At 26.5% G+C, this 16,874-nt stretch overlaps 1 protein-coding gene across 1 annotated transcript in view; it reads left to right on the top strand.

Moving 5' to 3' along the window:
• The first annotated feature begins 4,114 nt into the window (after positions 1–4,114).
• Positions 4,115–16,874, top strand: part of LOC112598365 — a 109,258-nt gene continuing 96,498 nt past the window's right edge. The window contains exon 1 of the mRNA XM_025344794.1: positions 4,115–5,272. Coding sequence (XP_025200579.1) covers positions 4,507–5,272 — 766 coding nt within the window. The 5' untranslated portion in view covers positions 4,115–4,506. The remainder of the gene's footprint in view (positions 5,273–16,874) is intronic.

The raw sequence follows: 16,874 nt of genomic DNA, 5'->3' as shown, positions 1-16,874 counted from the left end.
ATCAATTAAATATATATTATAAACTAATATACGCAATTTGGTATTGTTTATAAATTATAATCTATGTTGATTTTTATAAGTACCTAATTAATCACTTTGGAAATTAACAGTAATTTACAGTATTAATTATTATAATAATTATAATAAAACAAAAAATCAGAGATTCGGGTAATCATATGTCACGTTATAACATTTAAATTATAAACTATCTTAAATTGTTGATAAAATATATGCGTATACCGTAATACATAGATGCAAGAAAAATTTCTTGACTATGTAGCAGTAGATACAAGATAGTAGAAAAAAAAATATTATTTTATATTTTACTTAATCATGAATTAGCTTTCCAGAAAGAAAGTAGACTATTATTTAAGTGACTTTTCGTAGTAAACCAACAAAACGTTGAAAATAATATGTGTTATTAATAATTTATAACCGACTATTGGAAAAAAAAAATTGATTAATTTTTTTTGCATTATTTTAGAACGTACCTCATAATATGATTTTAATATTATAATAACAAGTATCTACCTATAATTAATGTTATGATTTTAGTTATAATATTATACTAAAAATTTTCAAAAATAAATATTCCTAAATAAATTGACCAAATTAGTCCCTATTCCCTAGCCTTAGTCCTTACGACCTTACTCAGAACCTAAGTAGTCAAAGCTGTACCAATAATTAAAATATATGATAAAAATAATAGCAATAATAACATATAAGCAATTTCAACCTTGTATGTTTTATTTATTTTTATTTTTATGAACTAGGTATCACAAAATTTTAACGGAAGGAATACATTTTTGTGTTTAATAGGTATAAGTAGCTATAATACTTGTATTCTCGATTACTAATCTGCTTTATGATAGTAACTCTAGCCAAAATTCATTGATAATCTATTATGGCTAATTGAAACTGGTTTACAAATTACTTAACATAGACAATTTATATTATTTTATATTTTCTAATATGCAATTTGATATTATTAATTGAAATTAAAAATTTCGATAGAAGTCTGATAAATGTTTTTCTTATATTAAAAATGGTGTCTATTTATACACCTTATACACTTTTATAATTTTTTAAACATTTATAATAATAAATAATATTTACGAAAAAAATAAAAAAAACACCTATTGAATATTATTTTTAAAAATAAATCTAACGTGAAATTTAAATGATACCTTGGTACGAAAATGAATTACTTAACAGTTTGAAATTTATTTGAAAGCAAAAATACTCACCACTTGTCAGTATGCATAAAGTTATATGCCTGATATTTTGATTGAGTACTTATACAAATAGAATGTATAACATATATTTAGCGGGCAGCGAGCAGCGACTATTAATTTATTGTATTATTTATTTATTGTAATTTGTAGTATTATGTTCGGTGTGGAATATAGGTAAATTGCGATATATCGATTTTACGTGCATTCGTTTGGTATTGTTAATTGTTTGAATAAAAAGATATAAATTTAATGTTGAAAGTGATTTGAGGGTAAAACTATTCAGTTTTCATCCTGATTTGATAATCTTGTGAAATACAATGTCAAAAATCACAGTTTATTTTAACTTTGACACCAATCAAATATGTATTCATTTATTTATCAATAATAATAGCAATATAAAAGTATATAAATAGTATCATAAAAATAGATAAGTTGCAAGGTCAATCAATAAGCAAACAATGCTTGTTACGATTAAGCTAAGTCATTATAAAATAGATTATAACAATAACAATTGACAAAACTGACAAAATAATAAAAGACTATAATATTAAGACTTAAATAATATAAAATAAGTTACAAATTAAAAAAAATTAAAAAGATTACTAATATATTATACTTGTATTTGTTAAAATTAATACAATTATTAACATTTATATTATAATTGCTATGGAAATAAATTATTTTAATCTTATGACCATTGATTATAGAATATACAATATATATAATATTATATTATATAATATATTATAATATATTATAGTATATTCTATAATCAATGCTATGACTAATAGCGCCTCGAAATTAGATTTATTTGACGGTATGATAATTAAATTTTAATTCTTATATTATGATCATGATAAGACCGGAATTCACTGATATTAACTTTATATCTATAGAGACAATAAGAAAAAAAAACTTATGGTGAAGCAGCTAAATAAATAATTCTAAAAGTTTTAGATTAGATCTAGCATTTCTTTTTTATTGAGCAAACAGAATTTATAAAATAATTAACTATTAATATTATTTACATAATAATTATTATGTCCAACAAACTTTAGTCCATAGTCAAAATTTATACCTAGATACTAAACGCAATCAACTCAAAATCAACAAAAGATACACACACACATGGATAATTTAGATATTTAGTATATTCAAAGAGTGCATAATGAAAAGTCAGAAATTAAATTATGAAATTAAACATTCGTAATATTAAAAACATTTTAACAAACGAATTGTTTTTGAGTTGAATAGGTACAATAAAATTGTAATAAAACAGTATGTTTTCCCAATCACAGAAATTTGTGCACATTATATATATCATCACATATAAAATTGTCTATAATAGACAGTCTATTTGTGTTTGTGTGCTTAAATTTTTTACTTGTATATTAAGTTGTGGCCCTCAAAGTTATTTTACAAAATCTATAGTTCGCACAACTAAAAGATTGGGATTTGGGAACCACTATAATACTCCATAATATATTATAATATACAAATATCATATTATTATAAACATCTTTAATATTTAGTACGTATTATAAGAAAAAAAGCTTAATAATATAATTCTAATTACCCACAGCTGTGGTGCGCAGGTATTCTGGGTACAACTATAATTTAATTAAAAATTTGCCGTAAGATTATGTAGAAAATGTGAGTTATTAAATTTAATACAAATAGGTATTAAGCCGTAATGTCGTGGATGTAGTGTGTGACAAATTGTTCCGAGAATATAGTTTTTCGTTAAATAACTGCAGTAATTATGAAAATCGCAAGATTTATTTCAAAACACGTCGATTGAAATATTGGTAATAAACTCATAATTAATAATACCACGCTTAATAATAAATAAAAGAAAATAATTAAATCGCGAAAATTGTTTCACAGTTACGTCTTCATGTCAACGTTACGATCGACACTATCTGTTCGCGTAATTGTTGCATGCAAACCGGACACTATAAGACGTAGCTACACAATAATATTATAAGTCGTCTAATACACACACACACACACACGTAACATATTATATAAACGCGCGTGTGTATAACCATACCTAAGATAATATTATAATATTATCATATTATATTATATTATTATAAAATAATAATGACATTCGTTTAAAACAGCATTGGTCGGCGCGGATAGCACACGTCATATTATATATGTATACACACAACGCACATACACACTCACACACGACCGCCGCCGTTATGCGCTTAGAATCCGCCCGTGACGTGTTACGGCGCTAGTGTACACCAATGCCAGCCTGTTGCACCGTCCGTGTGCATGGCACTGCAGTTGCACTAAGTTACCCGTTCTAGTCTCACCGGACACCGCCGCTGCTCGCGAGACGACGCGGACACGCGCTCTCTCCCAACCACGACGATAGTATAATATAATATAAATATCACAAACGAAAAACATTTTTTTCATCGTTTTATTTAATTTAATTTTTCTTATTTTTTTCTTTTTCTTTTTACTCGCTCGATCGATTCGAATCGCACACACACACACACACACACCTCACAACAGTGTACTCTTCATGCGTATAATATCATAATGTTATGACGTATAATACTAGTACGTAATATATCCGGAATGCATGCGAGTAACGCAGTTATGTCGTCGTATATCATTATACGCGTATAATGTCGTTGTGCACACGCGTGCGTAGTACACGCAATTTTTAAATTCGAACCATTGCCGACCACCTCGCGGACGTTATTATAATATAATATCATTGCGTATTATCACCGCGCGTATCGCCCGCACCCCGCCGTCGTTTACACCGAGGGCGACACGACGCGGTCCCGGCGAGAGGTGCACACGATAACATTTCGTTTTTGTATTAATCGACATTGACATTGATATCGTTTTCGTTGCGTACGACTTAATCGCGACGTCCGCCTAGTGATCGTATCATTTTATATTGTTGCCGTGTACCGGTGTACCTACGTGGCGGTTCCGGAAAAGGAACACCGAGCGAGAGCTGGGCCGCGTTACTCGCGTACAGCCGGCGCCGGACGTACTACTGATCGTCGGTCGAGGCGCGCGCGGTACGCCGGGCCGCTAGTGGGGACCCGTCGCGCGGCAAATCACGTGGCTCTCTCGCTACCGGCGGAACACGTCTGTGCACAAATATCGCGACGGCGGTGCGTGCGCGAGTACGTTCCGCGTTTTCGCCATCATCGGTCCGGGCGACATCCGATCGGCGGCTGCGGCGGCGGCCGTATGCGGCTATGGTGATTGCGGCGCAGCAGCCGAATCGCACATGAACGCGACGACTACTGCTACGTCCGGCCGGAAGCGCACTCGTGCCGCGACCGACCGCGGTGACGCTGACGGGAACACCCGCGAAACGGACAGGAACTACACAGGACCGCGCCCGCGTGTTTCAGACCCGTACCCCGATATGCCGGCCGGTAGACACCATCATCACCATCACCATCAGCAGCAACAGCAACAGCAGCAGCAGCAGCACGTTCAGGTCGTGACTTCCACGGCGACCGTGGTGCAGGCTGCGCAACAATCCGTCAAGGAGAAGCAACGGTTGTGCACCAACTGCAAGAACCACGGGCTGCGCAAGGTGTGGAAGAAGCACAAGCGGTACTGCAAGTACCGGGACTGCCCGTGCCCCAAGTGCATGAAGACGGCGGCGACGCGCAAGAATTGCGCCGAGCAGACCGCTAAGCGACGGGCCCGGCAGGAAGACGAGCAGCGCGAACAGGAACTCCAGCTGAACCCGTCCAACTTCCTGGACGAGCGGCCCATACCGTATCAGCCGGACGCTAACACGCTTCAGTCCTGCAACAGACGGAACATGAGCGAGTCCTCGCAGGTAGCTCGTTCGTCCACGCCCAAGGGGACGATGTCACCCAGGACATCCGATTTCGACGACCACGACAGTTCGTCCATAGACATCGTCAACGGCCGCGACGGCGTTCTCGGCGACTGTATGATCGTGGACAAGGAAGAGAGCGTTGACGAACGTGGTACTCATCTGACCGACGACGTAGACAAAAAAGACATCGACGCAGGTAAACAACAGTTATGCGTACACGTGACATATTATTATTATTGTGATTATACTGCACGACTGCACTTGATACGCTTTATTGTGGTCGTTGCGAAAATATAACGTTACTTACGCGGTTCAGAAATTGTAATTCTCGAGTCTGCCGCGTAAGACGTGTCTGCGTATAAGGATTTAAAATTATGTAACTATGATTTTCCCGCCCTAAGTCAAATCCTCTTTTTTTTTTTTAATCAGAAATCAACTAAATTTTAGGAGAAGTAGACTGGAGTTTAACTTATGGCTGTAAAATAAATATAAAATAAAAATACTTATAAGTAAAAAATTGCGGGCAGTTCGTAAGAGGTACCAATAAGAGTTTATTATAAGATGTTAATTGTATACAAGAAATTTTAATAGTTTTATAGTAACTAAAAATAGAATGAAATTCCTGAGAATATTTTTTATGATTTTTTTAAAGTTCAAAAATTATCGAATTTGGATATTCACGTGTAAATAATATTTTGATACAATTTAAATAGTGTTAATCGTAGAATATTGAAACGTTTAAAACAGATATAAATTAAAATTTTCTAAACTCGATAAAATTTTTAAAATATTTAAATTATTTGTTCGCGATTTATAGATGTTTGAATTTTTTTAATATTTTTTTTAAAGTGATAATACAATTTTTTAGATTTGGTCAAATACCTTAAATATTATTAAAGATTTAACATAATGTGTTATTAAAACTATTTAAAACATAATAAATACTCAGGCACGATTTTTTTTTTAATTATTTTTAAAGATTAAATGTTAACATGATGACAAATTAAAAATGTTGTAGTTAAAATATGTAAAATATTAAATTTTTATAGACATGGCTTGAAAAATTAGGTTTATCATACATTTTTTTTTATAAATATACTAGCTAATCCTCCACTGTGTTGATTGTGATGGATTAAATACTAGTTGATTTACCTTTTTCTTAAACTTCGTTAAATGTAAACTGCATAGATTTTCGACACATTAAAACTTATATTTTTATAATTTATTTTAGCTACATACAGATCTACAATAAAGAGTCTTTTTTTATAGGCTTTTTAAGTTCAAATTTGAATGAAAAAAGATATTTAAACGAACCATTACTATTTTAATTATTTTATTGTAACTCAAAAATATAATTTGTGGGGCTTCGAAATTTTTATATTTATTATTAACATATCATTATATACATAGTAAAGTATTTTGAAAATATTAAAATTAATTTTAAATTATTACCTATTGGCTATTTATATTATGAACCTATAGTAAATCGGTATTGACCCAAAAGTTTATGACAACAATATATGATATAAATGGATAAAAGACATAATTATTAATAATATAAATGCGACATTTTCGGCAAAAATTATTAATTCAACCTACCCTAAAACTTAAAGTAGAATAAATTATTACAATAGCAATCTAAATATGTATATGATAATTATTTATAATAATTAATAATTATACTTAGTAATATACGTTGATAGACTTTCACTGCTCAGAATCGTTTTACATATACAATGATTTATCATTGAATTTAAACTTGACACACCAATATAATGATCTACTCAGCAATGAGGTACACTCTACTTCAAATTATTATACAGAAAAGTACCACCAACATTTCTATTTTTATTTTTCAATTATTTTTGAATTATTTATAATTTTTTTTTTTTATGGCATATAATGGTTTATATTTAAGTGAATATTATCTAATTTGACAAAGTGTCTGTGAGCAACAAACAATTTAAATATCTAAAAAAAGTAGTTTTTGTATGCATAATAGAATACAATTGTTGTGTAAATATAAAAACAAACGACAACAGCAAAATTAATTATTCTTATCCCAATTTGTTTTTTAAACGCTTTGGACAATAATAACATTTTTGTTTAGTGAAATTTGATATATATATTATATACTTATAGAAGACGAAATGTTTATTAAATATTTATAAATATTATTTTATAGTATTTTATAAAAAAAAATTCAATTTACAGTTTTTTTTTTTTTTTAAATTATATAATTATAACTTTGATTGTTAGTAAATATAATTATGCGTGACGATGAGTGTTGTTTGAAAAGAAGTGGAAAAGTAACTTTTAATGTAGTCTGTTGTAAAATTATGTGTGATCATTTGCGATTTTTATCAGGGTAACAGTTAAGTTGGAAATAGAAGAGGAAATAATAAGACTATGAAAGTAACACAGAGAGACCCAAATTATAAATGTTTTGTCTATTTATACTTACAAATGGTCGTATACATAATGTTGCAGTGATTCTGTTCCGTGGTCAGAAATTATTATAAAAGTGTATTGCAAAAAAAAAAAAAGAGTAGTGCAATGTTTATTTTACAATCACATATTAATATAGTACGATAATACTACGTCACGGTTTGCACTAGTTTGAAAGTCCACTATAATAGCTTAATCTATTTTTGTTTAAAATTACATTACGCGTGGTTTATTAATTGAGTTTATTATAGGGCATGTGCTAATATGTAAAATAATAATTATAATCTTGAAGTGCAATGAAATAGTTAAGATGAATAAGTAATTGGCTAAACATCAAATTTAAGGCACGGAAGTAAATAGAAAACGACATGTCTTTTTAAATAATTTAAGTACAAACTCCCGTAATTACAGCCAAAAAGTTCTCTTTATATTTTGTAAGAAAAAAGTTCTTTTCATTATTTATTCATTAATAATATTTTACTGGATAAAAATTTTAATATTTTAATTTCTTAATATTAAAGATTGATATTTTTTTTTATAATTTGATATAATTCAAAAATCATGTCTTATATAAAGATCTACTCGTAGATTTTTAATAAAACTAAATAATAAGTGTTTTAGAGGTATCATTTTAGATTTTCAGTTGTACTAATTTTTTGATTTTTCAAATAAATCCGTTTTATAAATAATATAATTCAGAAAATGATAACGTTTCTATAAGAATATGCATTGACAATAAAATAGCTACTCTTGGTAAATATTTGAACTTTATGATTTTTTAAATAATATTTATGATTTCATAATTTCTACTGTACATTTAATATAGATATTTATGATAAATGGCTATAACTTAAATATTTTCCTTATTATTCAATAACAAACAGTAAGAGTTTGAACTATAGTAACATGTACAAACTTTGTACATTATAATTATAATTTTCATATTCCGTTTTATTCCTCTTTTGATTGACGAAGCGTTTCATAATTATGGCTTTATAAATACTTCTAAATTTTAAATAAGGTTAAGGTTAACTTCTTTATAGCGTTCTAACTATATAACTAAAATATCGTTAAAATCTTGACTAATGATATTTTTACGAACATTTAAAATTTAAACTATGGTGGATTTTTAAAAGTTTCTGACAATAATTTTATTTTTAGAAATTATTTATAGAATTAGTAGTTTAGTTTATTAAGACTCGACAGTTTAATACAAGGTTAATTTAATTATATTGTGAATATTTCTAAAACATCTTAAGAAGATGCCACACCCGCATATCAAAATATCAACCACATGTTGACTCATTTTCTATCGTGATGTTTTGTTTACATATACCTTTCAAATTTGCAACAATATTTCAATAATAATGCAATTTTATATTTAATGAAAATTTATAATATTATTAATAATACCTACTGCAGTGACTCGTTAAAATACCTATTGTTTCTGGACATAACCGTTTTCAACTAACATCGTACCTTTCCCTTTTGGTTGATTCATTTTTTGGCTAAACTAAAAAAACATTATACATAAAAAAAAATATTAAAAATATAAATATATATTTATAGTATAAATATTATACTAATTTTAATTGTCAATGATTATTTTGTTAATTTACTTACCTACCACAGTTACTAAGTAAGCCTGTACATTGTACCTACATATTTTTCCAAATTTATAGATATTTTATGTTATACTTATAATATAAACGTATTAAAATTATAATTTATAAACTATATAGGTTATATGTATATGATTTATATAATAAATCATTTAATATAGAAATTACATCGTTTTTATACAAATTATTTTTCCAATATTTTTTTATATGTATAACATAATATGTTAAATATAAAAAATGTTGATATGTTGAAATGGCATTCTGTGCCATTCCCCTGGTATGCTAGTCTTTTAAATGCAAACTTGTTAGTGAGCATACTGTGTCTTATATCAAGTAGAGGTATATTTACTTCATAAAGGATGCTTGGGATGTGCTTAATCGGATAACTTGGTTGAGGATTGGATTTAGTGAGTTAAATATTAAATTTAAAGTTGCTCAATAGGTTATAGCACCGTACTCAATGTATGTACAATATTATTATATTTATTATAATACTGTAAAACACTAATGACGTCATTTTTAAAGCCGTGATGAATATTAAAATAAATTTTTTTTTTTGGTTTTGTCAATAAATAAATTGGTTGAAAAGAGAATGTTTTGGTAAAAGAGGGTCTCTTCCGTTTTCTCCCGTACTTTAATATGTCTACCCGTCAGCCATATGAATTAGTATTTCGATATTTAAAATACTTCAATGAATATAACAGTTAAATACTTTTAATTATTTTTAATTCAAGAATTAAAAATACACATTTATATTTTTGTATATACTTAGTACTAATGAACAAAAATATACTGTGGATTTTAATAGTTGGGTTTATATATGCCTAGGTACCCAATTTTAATCTAAAAGTAATTTTCCAGAAAAAAAATTAAAAACGGAACAGTTATTAACGGAAATAAAAAATGCTGATATTCTTTATTGTACATCTGCAGTAAATACGTACATTAAATATGGGATTATATTAAACATATATTATACATAAATTTAAAAGTTATTATTTCATAAAATCAAAAGTAATTTCATTGAATTTAAAAATTGTATTAAAAAAAAAAAATAAAAAAATAAGACCTTTAGAAGAAGTTTTCCTTTAAATGACGATTTCAAACATTTTTTTTTTTTTTGGATAAGATTAAGCTATTTTAATTATTTTTCTAGATATTTAAAATTTCTATCTACATAATGCGTCACGTTTTATTAACCTAGGATAAGAAAAAAAACTGTTGTTTTTTACATCTTGATTTAAATAATTGTAAACCAGGTCAGTGTATTTAAAAACAACGGTACACACTTATATTCGCTATACACTGGTAAATCAAAGAAGACCTAACTTTATTAAAGTTACTAAATTACATCTTAATAATACTCCGTGACTGGAATTAGAATATATTTTAGTTCCATTTGAAATGAGAATTTATAATATGAATAATGAAAAAATAAATGGAAACTTGTGCAAATACTACTATGGTATGGCGTTTTATACTGTACAATTTATACAATATAATATGGTTATTTACCACAACTAACTCACTTGTTGTCTGCGGTCTATGATAGAATATATACAGAGCTGTAATCATTAATACATTTGATTGCTTAAGACTTGTGATTTTGTGTTTTATATATAATTTGCTAATAATTTTGAACTGATCTAAAATGTTCCATGTTATTTTAAAAAAAATGCGGTAAAAATCATAATAAAATAATAGAAAGAACCAAAAAGGGAACCTTGGAGGAAAATATATTATATAATATGATAATATAGGATACGTGCCAAAATTACAAGGTTAACCACAGATATTAAATTCTAGAGTTAAAAATTAGTCAAATTAAATGGATATTTGCATTTCTATATTCTATTACAACTTCTTAAATCTTAAAATATACATAATTTTAAAAATCAACTATCGCACTATCTGTGACAAGAAAGTGTGGAGATCTTTAATATAATTATAATATAATCATATCTATATAATAAATTAAAATAATAAAAGATATAAAATAATTATTATTATCAATGTGCCAGTTCTTAGTTCTTATATTGTCATATTTTCCTATAGGAAAATTATACGAATATAAATTAATATAGTGATACTAGAATCAGTAGGAACAAATAATGTTTTATTGGCTAATTATATGTATTATAACATACAACACCAGATTTTGCATCATATTATTTGTTTTTCTATTCAACAAACGTTGGTTAGTAATATCTATACTTATACATTTTACTACAGTGAATTAATTTTCTATGGTATCTGGTTAGTTACTGTAGATCTTCAATTTTGGTACTAAAGGATCTTATATTAAAGAGGTTGATGGAATGCAGACGTTTAAAATGATTAGTTAAGTTGGATTCTTTACATGAAATTGTAATGATACGACTTAAAACTACAAATTTTAAAATGTGACATCATCAAAGAATAATTCTAATTGTAGATTCATAAAATTAATATTGAATTACGAACATTAAAGTTTGCTTATAAATTAAACATAGAATATTTTTTAACCTTTTAAAATATTAGACGATTATGTTTTCAGTAAAAAATAATATTTGAGTATGTTTTATTTTTACTCATTAGTATTTATGTAGATGTTATAAAGGGATAAATAAAAAAAATTGAATATGATTTTAGATAATACGCACCCAGTATAAATAAATTTATTTGTAAGGTATTGTAAATCTCGTGTATAAATATTGTTTAATCTTTTGAAGTAAAGTATAAAACTATTTCTACAAAACGTTCGTGTAGATTTGTTTTCCTGAGTTGAAAATTATTTCATTTTTAATAATCGATACCTTTTAGAAAATACGACAGTTGAATTTCGTGTGAAAAAAAAAATGATTTTCTGTAAAATATTTGAAATTGTTTGAACATTTAATGCTTTGTTCAAGAGTAAGAAGCATGTCATTAAGGTGCTTGCTTAAAACAATGATAGTTAATTATACCATATCAATGATCTTTGTCAACGTTGAGTGTATACCCACACACTTATGTGTTACTCGTATTAAATCTTACATCACTCACTTGTGAATAAACAATTTTATGTCATTGTTGATAATCTCTAGAGAATGTATAAATTTATTATGAAGAGGGTATACTAAATGCTGATCATTGATATTTGAAAATGAGTATTTTAGCTATATTATATATAAATATATATTATTTCTAATGGTGTATTATTTTATATAGCTGGACACATTTTATTTTGATATATAATAAGTAGTGATGAAATATTTCATTTAAACCATCTTTCATCAACTAAATAATGAATGTAAATTATATTAGTGCAGGAAATTATTTGAACAAAAAGTGATTTGCGAAACGCGTATACGTATTATACAAGCAATATACTTTAATAATAAGCTTACTTTGAAGTTTTTTAAAGTATTTATTTATATTATATTAAAATTTTATCACCATTCAGCTAACAACCTAATTTTTAGTAATAAATTTACATATAGATTCCTACCTACTCAATAGTTATATTATACTCATTTATGTTTTAATTTAGTATTATTGTTCATATATTTTAGTTAAATATGACTATACAACTCAAGTTAACTTAAATCAGACATATTTAAGCAGAAAATATTGTTAGTAAGCATGACATGTATAATAATTGTAATAAATGTAATGCGATAATTGAAAATATTACAATAAAATTTACAGTTATTATAAAATCAAAGAAATTTTATAACGTTCATTTTGAAAATAAACACATAACTTGTTATAATTATCTACTAATATTGTTTTTTTAATAATTTTTTCACGTGAAACCCCAAAAAACTATAAATTTAGTTTATATTTTAAACAAATATATTTAATTTTTTAATTTTTGCTATAATTTCTATAGTTGTAAGGCTTAACTATCTACAACTGTCGAAAGACCTTTAAAAAATACTAGCAAGCGAAGTTATAAGTATAATATACATGTTTACTTTTGTTCAACTATATTACCTTTAGTAAAAAAATAATAATGCAAATTAAAAAGTTCTCATGTGTATTTGAATATAATATTTATAAATATATATATAAAATAAAAATGTAATTACTTAAAAAAAAAAAATAAAAAAAATTATAAGAAGTGGTTTTAATAAGATCTTTCAAAGCTTAGTGTGACACAGTAAACTTAATAATATTTTAGATTTAGACTAAATTTCTTTTGTATGTTATGGTGCTTTAATTACCATATAAGATATTATACCATAAAAAAGTCTAAAACAATCTATATATTTTACTTTTAACTAAAAAATAAATTGATTATGAATAATTTATATCCACTCTGTAATACTATAGGTTAACTTTCATACTTTTTACTTTTATCAAAAACTTTACCAGTATGTCAAAACCAGGATGACTTATACATAAACAATAATAAACTTTTTTGAGGCATATTAACTGTTTTTAGATTATTCAATAATATTGTTTTATAGTTTATGATTCTTTTTATCACTTGAAATATAAACTATAATAATTTATAGTTATCTGTATGATTGTATATTATTATATATTACATTTCATTATTTATACAATAGTAGTTGATTAAATAAAATAAAATATCATGTTTTTGTTAAACTAATTACATTTTATTTTCTAATAACTTTAATGAAATGCAGCTGTTTATAATTATGAAAGTAGTCTCTTTATCTTACGGTAAAATAAAAATAGTTGATATTTTTTCTATTAAACCATTTAATGTTAGCCTAACCTACATAGTAAAAAGTAACGAAGGAGATAAGTATTAATAATGTATGTAGTATAGATTTAAATTATTGAATATTATTTATTGATGAAGACAATGTATTTGAATGTAAGTAGGTAATGATGTTTATTAATATAGGTATTAATGTTAATCTATACATTTGTTCTATTATCGCATAATTATGAAATTATTACTGAACTTATGAACTAATAATAATATTAACTCTTGTTGATTGTGTAATTAAAACGTTCTATTTCAATATCGATTGTACACCATACATATAATTTAATTTACAAGTTATAATTCTACAGAACTATGTAGGTATGTTACAATTATATTACTAATTAGTTTAAAATAATAATAATAAGCAGTAGATAACTATCAACAATTTGCTGTAGAATTTTAAAAAGTAGAGCTACCTACTTAATATACAAAACAATAAAACTGTATTAAATAATTTAAATGAAATATTATAGGTAGGTACCTATGTTTCGATTGCTATGTACCTAGGTATGTAAAAAAAAAAAACACAATTAATTTTAGTAGCTGATTAATATTATAATCCTTTTGTTATTTAATAATTATACCTACAATAAATTAACAATCGTTCATTTTTGATATATTATGTAACCGAGTTATTTATTTAAATAAGTCCAAAGCAACAGCTAGTGACCATTGAGTGATATGACAAGGTTGCATTGGTTATAGATAACATAATAACGGTGCACGATAATGATTGTACAAAAACTGCATAAATACCAGATGATAATATTATGGTAGGGAGAATAATAAATTGTCGAATATGTCGGCAGTGAACGATTAATTTAATTTAGGCGGAGATATAGAGTTCAAGTTTTGGTTAAATGATTCAGCGAGAGATTCCAGAAGCATAGAATTTTTTTTATCTTGATCGTGATAATGTTTGATAACAATAAGGACTCTTTAGGCATTAGTATATTGGGACATCTTTTAACTGAAATAAAACACATAATTTAAAGTTTAACTAAACAATTTGGGAACGTGGTTGTTTTTAATTGATAAAAGTAGTAGTTAAATAAAAACGATGTATAATTTTTTTTAGTTTCAACTACGTAATTATTAAAAAAAAAATAATGTACAACGTTTAGTATTTTGATAATATTTATATACCTAATTTATTGTTTCAACAATTGTATACAGATAAACAATAATACATTATTTTTTTTTTTTTTATAATTCTTTATCTACGGCATAAAATTAAATAATATTTTTAGTTTTATAATTTAATATAAATCGAGTACCGCTCTCAAAACACTACTATGTACAATGTCAATATAATAGAAACCATTTAAAGAGTAATAAATTATTATGTGCAATGAACGATTATCATTTGACCTAGATTTTCACTATAGTTATCTATTTTATTTATGCACAGACCATCAAAACCTTTTAAATGAAGTACTCCTGTACTCACCTATACCTATTGCCAATTAAGATAATTATTGATTATTTGTTCACATAGTCAAATAATAATTGAATGCTACAAAAATGTGTGTTTTATATAGTTTCTTTGTACGCGTGTTTTATACGATTCAGTGTAAATTATCTTCATTGCTATTTAAGATTTTTTTCAGAATCAGTTCTGAAATTTTGATAAATTAGTGTTCTAATATATTTTCAATACTAATGATGGAAGGGGGAGGGTCAAAATTTTAATACTTCCCAGCACTTTTAAAAATAACCAGAAAAATCAACAAAACAAAATCATTACATCGATTTAAGTACTCGATAATAATTTATTGTCAACATATCTGTACAGCTGAGTGGTTAATTATTTTCTCCCTTTTTTAATAATATGTAACTACACCGAGTCTTAAAATTTGTTGAGAATATTTTATTTTTTTTTTGGAATTAATCCAATGTTACTTAATACTTAGTTAGAGAATAGTATACAATGTTATAAATATTATATTGATTAGTAACACTAATGAAAAATTTACGTTAAGTTCGGTAAAAAAAACTTACTATATAATATTACTAAAATATGGGTGTTAGGTAATTGGGTGACATTTTATCTATCTATTTCGTATAAAATATTCGTTTACCTTTTACTACCCGGAGATTGAGCCACAAATCAAATCTATATTTTTAAAATGTACCCAGAAATTGAGTCATATAAATGTAATAAATGTATAACACTATAATACTCGGATATATAACGTTTGTTAATTATTTTTTTATATATATACCTATTTTTTTTTTTTTTTTTTTTTTTTTTTTATTAATTATTAATTAGATACAAATACATAAATACATATAACAGATTCGATTAACCTCTCTCCTTTAAGTTAGGCTTGTGATGAAGAGAGGGAGTTATTGTAGTTATAAAATACCTATATTACATAAAAACATAATATTATTGTTTTAAACAATGCCATAAAGATTTCAAAAAATTTAATACAAAATTAGTTAAACGATTATTATATTTTGTTTACTAATACACAAAATACAATTAGATATTCGTATTTTTTAATTTCATTAATAATATGTAATTTTTTCGAATTATATTTCATTCCCTGGCTTTTAATTTTAATATAAGCTTCTGATAAAGCTCCCAATAAAACATTTAAAAAATTATGAAAATTGGAATATAACATACAGAAGTCTAGAATTTTTTAAATTGCGAAGAAAAAGACTCGATGGCATTTGTAATTCGAGTTTAGTTTCAGAACGTGACGCCAATATGTGTGGAAGGAAAATAGCATTGTCACAAATAAAATTGTCAAAAATATAATTGGAAAATGTTGTTAACTTATTGTTCTGTGGTATCTCACTTATAAAATCTATTGCAAAGCAGTTATCTACTTCTTCTGGATTTAAAAATGGCATTTCAAATATATTTCCTTGTCATTTATCTATTTCAGAAGTCTTATATTTATATTTTTTACATAAGCTTACTGTCTGAATTTTTCACTAGACTGAGAAGATGAAATCTATATCCAACAATCTCATGTCATCCTATGTACTTATGCTTCATTGTAGCCCAA

The sequence above is a fragment of the Melanaphis sacchari genome, unplaced genomic scaffold (assembly GCF_002803265.2).
Source record: "Melanaphis sacchari strain LSU unplaced genomic scaffold, SCAv2.0 Contig47_pilon_pilon, whole genome shotgun sequence".
Classification (NCBI taxonomy): domain Eukaryota; kingdom Metazoa; phylum Arthropoda; class Insecta; order Hemiptera; family Aphididae; genus Melanaphis; species Melanaphis sacchari.
Note: the sequence above shows the minus strand (reverse complement) of the source record. Positions and strands in the feature narration are given on the sequence as shown.